The 10,642-nt window shown below is 30.7% G+C and overlaps 2 protein-coding genes across 2 annotated transcripts; one reads left to right on the top strand and one right to left on the bottom strand.

Annotated features, from left to right (window-relative positions):
- Window positions 1-41: 41 nt before the first annotated feature.
- On the bottom strand, window positions 42-332 carry HELRODRAFT_71552 (hypothetical protein; the record flags this gene model as incomplete). The annotated part of the gene is made up of 1 exon (XM_009011841.1): window positions 42-332. A coding segment is annotated over one exon (291 nt), but the record flags the coding sequence as incomplete, so codon positions are not given.
- A 1,677-nt stretch (window positions 333-2,009) lies between these two features.
- HELRODRAFT_190024 (hypothetical protein) lies at window positions 2,010-7,257 on the top strand (the record flags this gene model as incomplete). The annotated part of the gene is made up of 6 exons (XM_009011842.1): window positions 2,010-2,113; window positions 4,835-4,940; window positions 5,223-5,512; window positions 5,625-5,787; window positions 5,987-6,899; window positions 6,925-7,257. 5 exons carry the CDS (start codon window positions 2,010-2,012, stop codon window positions 6,791-6,793), a joined length of 1,470 nt encoding a protein of 489 aa, XP_009010090.1. The 3' UTR covers window positions 6,794-6,899; window positions 6,925-7,257.
- Window positions 7,258-10,642: the final 3,385 nt, after the last annotated feature.

Genomic DNA, 10,642 nt, shown 5'->3' on the forward strand with positions numbered 1-10,642 from the left:
TTCAATATAAAATTAACATAGTCAATGCGAGCATTGCGATGTTTTTGAGAGCATATCAAATCAATACGGGGATGTACTTGTGAAAGACAAACGCGCATCTCCTCATCTATCATTTGAAGTCTTTCGCGCTTCTTAGACTTCATTTCTGTGAGTGTTGAAAAACCTTGCTCACACAGGTAGGAACTTCCAAATGGCAACAATGATTCGATGGCCGCATTACTAAGTTTAGGAAATTTGGAGTTTAAGCACAACCAAAACTCAGATAGCTCCTTTTCAGTGAATAGTCTTTTGAAAACTAAATCGTTTTTTAAATCAATTAAGTTTTCTTGCATTTCTTCTTCCAGATGTTGAATTTCACAGTGCATAAATGGGTTAACTACCCATTCCATCTTTTCAACGTCCAAGTTAGGAAAATATTTATCAAAAGAAGCGGATAGTAATGTCAAAGTTTCTTCGACTTCTTTTTTGATAATAGATTTTGATGGATTCTCTTGAACCATCGGAAAAGATGCAAAGTTTTCTTTAGCAATGTTTAAATTCCATAAGCTGAGTTTTTCCTTAAACGCTTTCAACTTGGTGGAGATAGTGATAATGTTCTCCTGAGCACCTTGCAAATTTAAATTAAGGCTGTTTAATTTGTCGAAAATATCACCCAAAAATGAAACTCGTAACCACCAAACATCACTCATCATGAAAGGAAAATTAATCTCTTCGTTATCAATGAATGCCATTATTTCATTTTTCATTGAAATAAATCGATTTAAAACTTTGCCTTTCGACAACCATCTGACTTCAGTATGAAACAATAAATTTGTATAATCGGAATCCATTGCTTCACAAAATGTTGAAAAAATTCTCGATCGAAGAGCACTTGATTTGATGTAATTGACTACTTTGACAACTTCATCTAGAGTTGTGACAAGGATGGGAGGAACCGACTTTGACACTAACATTTCTCTATGAACCTTACAGTGAACAAATTTGATATTTGGATTTTTTTTTATGACATGTGCTATCAATCCCTTTCTTGAACCTTTCATAGCAGGAGCTCCATCCGTACAGACGCTAACACAATTTTCCCATCTCAAGTTATACTTCATAACATTTTCATCAACTAATTCAAAAATGTCCGCACCAGTCGTTCTTTGTTTTAATTCTTTACAAAAAAAGTAGTTATTCACAATTTTTCCTGTATCGACGAACCTCAAAAATGCCAGCAATTGAGCTTTATTACTAATATCTGTGGTTTCATCAAGCTGTATAGCCCATTTTGTTGATGAATCATTAAAAGATTGTTTTATTTGCAACTCAATATCTTCTGACATATCTTCAATTCTTCTCGCAATAGTTTTTGATGATAGTGGAATTTTCTTAACCTTCTCCATAGCATCATTCGTTAACATACATCCTGCCACAATTTTTAAAGCAGGCAAGATAATTTCCTCTGCTTCCGCGTGAGCTTTCTTCTTTCGAGCGATGAGTTGAGCTATCATGTAACTAGCTGTTTGAGCTTCATCTGAGGTGGTCATAAATTTCTTGAATTTTTTTGATTGCTTTTGAAAACTTGATCGTATATTTTCAAAGTAGCTTATTGGATTGTTCATCTGCTCCTGATGATTTGTCTCAATATGTCGAAGCAGTTTACTTGGCACCATTGTTTCGTTGCTGAGGGTTTTTAGGCAAATTAAGCAAAACGGCAGTGATGGATCATTAACAGATGGTATAAATCCATATTTGAGATAATCTTCAACGTATTTCCTCTTATTTCCAGTTGATTTTAATATTTTCTTATCTTCATTATTTTCGTTTTGATTTTGTTTATCACTGGCACCTTCTCTAATTAGAAATCTCTCCATCTAGTTTTGAGAGAGTTTAGAAAACACACAAATATAATAAAAATATGTTTAAATTAAATAAAAATATGTTTAAATTAAATAAAGTTACTTTGAGTTAAAAGTGAGTGAGAACAGCAATACTTTGACGAAAACTTCGAATAAATACCTACAAAAATGTTCGCGGCACACCTAGAATTCTTCGCGGCACACCAGTGTGCCGAGGCACACTGGTTGCCCGACACTGGTTTAGATATACTGGAAAGAATAGAAATAGGACGGTAGTTGTTAATAGAATGGCGAACCCCGGATTTAAATAATGGTAAGATTTTAGAAATCTTAAGACAATTGGGAAAAAGACCACATTTAAAAGATAGATTAATTAGATGTAGCAAAGGTGACATAATACTATGAATGATATTTTTTAGTAAGAAATTTGAAATAAGATCATCACCACAACTATGAGTGCATTTAAAATTGTTAACAACATCAATAATTTCAAACGAGAGACATTCAAACAAAACAAATGAATCAGAAACATGATTACCCATAAACCTTATAAAATCAAAAGTACAGTCAGATGAATTATTAACATTGTTTAATGACGAAAAATAATTGTTGAAATAATTACACAATAAAACATCATCCATAATAAAATGGTTATCAATCATTATATTAAAAGTTGGTGATATATTATTAAGACCTAAGCAAGATTTCAATAACTTCCAAGTATGTCCACTGTTAGATTTACAATTTAAAAACTGATAATTATAATAAAGGTTTTCAGACAGTTTACATAATTTAGAAAAAATTTTCTTATATTTAATATATGTTAATTTATCTAATAAAGAGTTGGAAAGCAAAAAATTTTTATATAATTTATTTTTATTAGCAGATGAAATAATCAAACCCTTAGTAATCCACGGCTTCCTCTTAAGGGATTTCTTACGGAAAGATTTACAATTTGTAATGATTGCATTTTTAACAATGTCTAAAAATGAATTAAAAGCTAAATCAGTATTATAACAGTTCAAGATACAAGACCAATCATAGTTCAAAAGATACATGTTTAGTTTAGAAATATTATAAGCAGAGTAATTGAAAGAAGTAATTGAACGTTCGGGTATAGTTAAACCATGAGTTAAGAATGAAGTAAAAATTGGGAAGTGATCTGAGAAAGATGACAAAATAATACCAGACTTATGATTAGAAATATTATTCGTGAATATGTTATCAATTAAAGACTTACTAGTGGCAGTAACACGAGTGGCCGCTGATATTAAGGAATAATAACTAAAAGAATGTAAAAGATTAATAAACTTTAAAATTTAAAACCCATCATTTCAAAATCCCAAACGGTCAGACCCTTCATAACATCTCAAGTGATATACACATATATATAGATCCTCCAATTATACCCCCTATCGTTCAAAAAAATCGAAAGAAAAACATATAAAAAATTTTAAATCCAAAATTACGAAAATCCCAAACGGTTAAAGTGTTCCGAACATCCCAAGTGATAGATAGATATATATACATTCTCCATTTATGCCCCCTATCGTTCAAAAAAATCGAAAGAAAGAACATTCAAAAAATCGAAAGAAAAAAATTTTTTTAAATCAAAAATTACGAAAATCCCAAACGGTTAAAGTGTTCCGAACATCCCAAGTGATAGATAGATATATATACATTCTCCATTTATGCCCCCTATCGTTCAAAAAAATCGAAAGAAAGAACATTCAAAATTTCAAATCCAAAATTATGGTGAATACACCCGGTTCCGGTGTTTACCGCATCCTATGTAACATATTTAATCACTTAAAAATTCTATACACACCATCTATCGTCCAGAAAAATCAAAATAATAACCCAAAACAAATTTATATATAATTATTCTTAAAACTCACACAGTCACTATATTCAACACCTAATATCATAAGCATACGGCCTATAAGTCTCCCAAATATATTCCCTATCATACAGAAAAACCCAAAAAATGACGGTCACCCCAACATTGAGTCACAGGAGTAGTATTTGTTGAAATTTTTGACTGGTTAACAGTGTTACTAACTTTATTATTATTAGCATTTAAAGACATATTAGTGTTAACTTTAATATTATTAGCATTTAAAGGCATATTAGTAGGTCGACTAGTAGAAGTTAAATTAGTCAAATTAGCCTTATTAACATTTACAAAACTATTGAACTTAAATTTCAGATTTTCAATTTCAACGTTGTTGTTATCGTTATTAATTTTAATTACATTTTCAAAATTATTAAACTTAATTTTCAAGTTTTCAATGTCAACACAAAACGACTTTAACATATCATTTAACTGGGTCTGCTGATTTATTAATAACTGGTTCAAATCACATTTGACGTATTCTAGATTTAATTTTATCCATTTTTCTATATTCGGAATTCTATCCATGTTAGTACTACAAAAATCAGACATTTTTTCTAATAAATTATTTTCTTTACAGTATTTGTACAAATTTAAACATTCAATTAACCTATCACGTTTATTGCCGCCACTGCCACGTGAAGGGAACTTTTCAGTCTTTTCCAAATTTAACATTTCAAATTCAGTTTTTAACAATTTTATTGCATAATCTAATTCAACACCGTTATAAAATTCGCTTATATTGTAAATAAACGAATCATTGTCTAGTAATTCCGAGTTATTTTTAACAAAATATAACAACTCGCAAACTTTAACCGGTCTCGACGCCATAATAATAATATATCTAATATATATAATATATTTATATTGTTATTATTGAATTAATTTATTTTATATATATTATAATTATAATATAATATATTATTATAATTATGATTATTCATATAATATCTTATTTTTTATTTTATCTTATTTATTAACCTGATTTTCATTAATCTCATTTGCTATTTAAATTCCACTTCACCTACAAATAAATATTTATAATTACATTTTTATTCAATCATTTATTAATTTATTTTTTATTATATTAATTTTTTAGTGACTTTGCTTATCCGTCGATCAAAGATCGCCTGCCTGTTATCTTAACAAAGATTGTTGACGTACTTTATAGAGACAAGTGTTTTGTGAGAGGGCAGTTTGGTGAGGTATGCAAGTCCAATTTCAATGTTAATTTTAACTATTACCTAATGTCATTTTCACTATTTTCAGACGTTTTTTTAGTATTTCATTTTTTGGTTACATTCTAATCACTAATCAGTAATAGATTTTGATTTTACTTTTATATTTAGTTTTATTTTTATTTAATGTTTGTAAATTCAATTTTAAAATGTTGCTTTATTTTTGTTTTTAAAGATTCCAATGAAACTAAACTTTATAATTAACTAAAAAATATTTAAATTTGAATTTAAAATTTTTTGACATTTCAGGCAGGAATTGAAGAACTGAAAGACTTTATTGGAAAAATATCCAGATTGAGAAGTGAGCTTCAGACCGACAAACCATTCACACTTCTAGAAGAGGACTGTCCGGATACCGAGGCATGGAACCAGCGCATTCAAATCCCTAATTTAGTGGAGAACCCCATCGAATGCACCGATCCATCCCCACTATCTGTGCCCCTAACTTCGCCTACGCCACAAGCTTCCTGGTTCACAAGTTCCTGGCTGTTGGCTGAATGCTACTGCTACAGGAAAATTGCATCTATATCTTTAACCAGGTGGTTCTGTTAATAAATAACTAAATAATTTAATTAATTAATTAATAAAAAGTTAAAAAATTTCAGATTATTCCATATTTTTTTAAATATTTCTATAAAAAAATTTTTTCAGTAATTATCTTAGAAACTTGGACCCATTCAAAGGTCAGAAACAGTTGGCACTGATAGAATCACTGGATGCCATCGTTTCACTATCTTCCTTCCTTCTTAGCAACATCAACTGTACACTCAATGATTCAACAACATCAGAAGCACTATTCAAGAGCCTTCTATACGTCAGTTTTGTTTTCTTTGTACTGTGTTGTATTTAAATTTATGTCTTTTATTTGTTTGTTTATGATAAATTTGAGTCAACGAACGGTCTTCTATACTTTTTAAAGATTATAATTTTAAATAAATTTTATTTCAATCAGTTTAAATATTAATAATATAACCAAATGTACATCCCCACCAATACCTGACCTTCACCTTCAGACATCAGTGTGGGGCAACAAATGCGACCTTTCTATATCCAGTGGTGAAGCCAACAACCAGCTATCAAATGTTCTCATGCAGTTGGACCTACTGAAAAGTTACGTGCTACAAGATGATGTCCAGAAAATATTCGACTACCTCGTCCTTCTGAAGACGAACAATGCTGTCGTCAACAACAATCCACACATCAGTTACATGCCAAAAACTGACATGAACAGAATCGATTTTGTCCTTGACAATGCTGGTTTTGAACTTTTCTCTGACTTATGTCTGGCTGAGTATTTTAGCGCCATCTTCGGAGTTCAAAAAATTTATTTTCACGCGAAAATAATTCCCTGGTTCGTATCTGACGTGACGAATGATGATTGGTATTGGTCTTTTGAATGGATGAAACAGTCGGGCTCAGCAGAACTTTTGAAACTGGCCAACTTATGGGAGGCCAGGATAGAAGCAGGCCAGTGGATCTTCACCACTCATCACTTCTGGACCTTACCTGATACGTTTGACCTCATGAACTCTGTAGCCCCTGACCTCTACCAACAGCTTTCAGAGTCCACTCTCGTCATATTCAAAGGAGATTTGAACTATCGCAAAGTGACTGGAGACAGGAAGTGGGATCCGACAGTTTGTTTTGGAAAAGTCCTCAATGGCTTCCACCCTTCATCTTTCTGCTGCCTGAGGACTCTCAAGTCTGATACGCTGGTTGGAGTGACGCATGAAGCTGTTCAGAGAGCTAAAGAGGAGAGAGCTGATTGGATGATATCTGGTCAATTTGCTGTCGTTCAATCTATTTTACCATATCCGTAATATTCCTTTTAGCCTGTGTGTGTGTGTGTGTGTGTGTGTGTGTGTGTGTGTGTGTGTGTGCGCGCGTAAGTGTTGATATGCGTGTATTGGGTGTGTGTGTGTGTGTTAATGGGGAAGCTGCTGGCAACAGTGATGATGATTTTTTTGGTTGAAATAAAATTGAGTCAGAGTTAAAATTGTGTCGATTTTAAAAAAAGTTTGCTGTTTATGGAAGTTTAAATTATATTATGAATTTTCTGCTGAGATAACAACTCTTTTCTCTTCTATTTTCTGAATTGTCATTATCGTAATTTAATAAAATTGGCAGTAAAAGATGTTAAAATTCTTATCGGAATGTTCCTGCAACCTGAACTTTCTACCTTTTTGTTTGTTTGTTAACGATTGTTATTACATTTATATCTACTTTGTTTTTATCTTTCTTGCTTTTTTGTGTTTTAATAAAAAAAAAATCTTAATAAAATTTCGCAAACGAATTAAACATTGTGCGTCATTGTTTTCAACAAATATTGAAAAAAGTATCTTTTAGATGTTCATCTTGATTGAAGTTTCAAAAATTACCAACGGATTGTATTGTATTGTATAGTCCGTCTTAGCATATTATCCGATGAATGTAATAATCTTCCTAATTCGGGAACAGACATTTACACGCAAGTTTATTGCTTATGAATAGGATATAGATCGCATCTCTGAGACCCTCATAAATAAAAACAAGCTTGCTCGGATTATAAATGCTATAAATAAACGGTGTATAAAGATGCCATGTCTCATAAGCTAGGTTTGTGTATAAATAATCGTAGATAAAATCTTTAGCGTTGGGTACCTACTCTGGTTTTTTCGTATTTTTTAAAATATGTAATGGATAAAATTACGATTTTATGGAATATTTATTGAAAAATTTTTGCAAGAAAATAAAAAATTAAAAAAAAACTTTGTAAGTTGCAAAATGTCCAAGACAGAAGAAGGCTGTTCACTTATTTTTGAAGTTAATCGCGTTAGGAGTAGTTTGAGAAGGATTAGTTTAAGGGCATTCGTGTGTTTATTTCTTGTGGTTCTTTTTTCATTTATCAGTTTATCCATTCGTTTGTGGTTCATTCATTCGTTGGTTTTTATTCATTCGTTCGTTCATTCTTTCATCCGTTGGATCGTTCGTTCATTGAAAATTTCTAATGACCGTGCAAAGCATCCATGAATTAATTTTATTAATCCCATCGAATATGAATAATGCATGTTCGTCTTGGAATTATCGAACTTCTATCTTTTACTGTAGTTAGGCAGAGGATGGGAGAGGAACATTTTACGATGGAAATTCAAAAAAGTTTTTAAAAATGTTGACGTCAAGCCAGATTTTCATTGCTTAAAGAAGTTTTTCAAATCTAAGAAATAAATTACACGAAAACACAGCCAGTCGATCGATTGAAACCTTTCTAAAAATCATTTCAACCATACGCTTCCGAATAATAAAAACGAATAAATCACAACAAAATAATTAGTAATAATATAATTTGCATTATATGTGTCTCGTTTAATTTGTTCCGACGATAATTTATAACGGCGTTTTTTTTTGTAGTAAAAAATTCAAGCTTTTAAAAAATATCAATAAAGAATACACTGGTGACCAATGGATATTTCTACATAAAGTTTATTGCATTACATAATGTTATTCTTTAATTTTGATTTTATAATGAAAAATAAACAATAAGTTAATTCTTCTTAAATAATAGAAACGATAATACTAGTATTTTAATAATTAATAATGATAATTATTTTTGAATTACCAGAAATGAACGTTAAAGTAATTATTATTATTATTATTATTAAATAATAATAGTAGTAATAATAATAATAATAATAATAATGGAATTATTTTATTTTTCATTTCATAACGACACCACGCGCAATTGGCTTTAATTTTGAGCATAAAACAAAAAAACAAAATTCTCGCGGAGTTTTCGCTATTTTTCTACAGTTTTTCAAAGCTATAAAAATCTTTTTTATCAAACCTTCCAACTTGAGCCAGCCGGATCGATACAGGTCTGTCGCAAAAAGAATGCAATGAAGGAAGGAAGGACAGAGTGAACCAAAGAAGGGAAAACGAATGAAAGAATGAATGAAAACGGTATGAAAGAATTATTGAAATAATATATATGTATATTATATATGTTTCAATATATTTATGACTTTCCATAGTTTCAGACAATCTTAAAATTATTGCTAACTTGACTAACTTGCGCGTGTATGCTTTTCGCTTTTTGTCGACTAACGTGTCTTCTAATATTTCAATTAACGTTTCTTTAATAAACAATTATATTAAAAACAAACAAAGAGGTTTTTTATTTTAAACAAGAATAAATGGATTAGAGAATGAAGGAATGGATAGAGAATGAATGGATGAATAGAGAATGAATGAATGGATAGAAAATAAAGATAGTAAATGAATGGATGGATAGAGAATGAATGAATGAATAGATAATGAATGAATGGATGGATAGAGAATGAATGAATGGATGGATAGAGAATGAACGAATGGATAGAGAATGAAATGCAAGAATCACCGAATGCACAAAAAAGAATGAAAGAGAATGGATGAAAGAATAAACAAAGAAAAAAGGAGACAAAAATATAAATGTAAGAAAGAAGGAAAGAAAGAATGAAGATGGATTTAGAGATAAAAATTTTGCTCGGATTGTGCACGCCGCAAGCGTTAATCTGCGATTTACTGTCAAATAAAACCTTCGGAAAATGGATACAAAAGCTAATTAGATAGTTCTCGTTTGCCCATCCGATAATGCCAAGACCTCCAGTAAGTTTGCCTGATTGACGGGATGGTGAAACATTCTGCGTGTGGCTCAAAAGTGTGGGTTAAAATTAAGGCTAGGGTTGAGTTATAAATTTACTCGTTTAATAGTTAGTTAGTCTAACTATATAACAACTTTTGGATTAACTGAATATAGCCAGTTTGTGCGCGCGTGTGTGTATGTGTGCGTGTGTCTAGTGCTATTTTTAATAATAATAATAATAAGGATAATAATAATGATAACAAATAATCATGGCCAACTGTACCAATATCATTTTTCCTCATTATTATTATTTTTATTACTACAGGTTTATTGTTGTGATTCTGGTTTGTTGATGATCCTTTATTATTGTTATTATTATTATTATTGCTGTTGTTTTTCTTCATTTTGTTGTTCATCTTTTTATTATTGTTTTAGTTGTCTTTTTTAAAAACGATAAAAAATAATTTAAATTTTATTGTCCTCTTCGAGCCAAGAGAGGGAAAAAAATTTTTAACAAGGGTCAGACGGTGGTTTATGGCAGGCCAAACTTGTTTATCGCGTTGATTGTTTATGCTATCATGTGAGAAATTGATAATTACGTACGTCTCGGTGTTTCTGTCTACGTTTGTTTGTATGTCTATCTGTGTGTGTATGTGTGTACGTGTGTGTGTGTGTGACTGTTTGCGTGTGTGCGCGTAAGTGGTGTATTGGTCAGTTTATGCATCTCAATTGCTGTGTTTTTTATGTGTATGTCTGTCTGTCTATCTGTCTGTATGGTGAGTTTCTTTGTATGTATGTACTTTTATGTTTGTGTTTGTTTATGCGCGTGTGCCTATACTTTTAATGTTTACGTTTTTAATAATGCATTCAAATACCAGAACTGTGCGTTCGCTGAATGTGAAATTAAAAATTAAATCACATTTCGGAAATATAATTTTGGAATTGGAAATGACATTTTTGCAATTTAATTTAAAGTTTCTAAAAAACTTTTACTATTTAATTTTATTTTTATAAAATAATTTTTACATTTTAATTTAAGTTCGTGGCGCGAGTCACATTGTCAAACGATGTT

Source organism: Helobdella robusta (assembly GCF_000326865.2).
Source record: "Helobdella robusta unplaced genomic scaffold HELROscaffold_10, whole genome shotgun sequence".
Classification (NCBI taxonomy): domain Eukaryota; kingdom Metazoa; phylum Annelida; class Clitellata; order Rhynchobdellida; family Glossiphoniidae; genus Helobdella; species Helobdella robusta.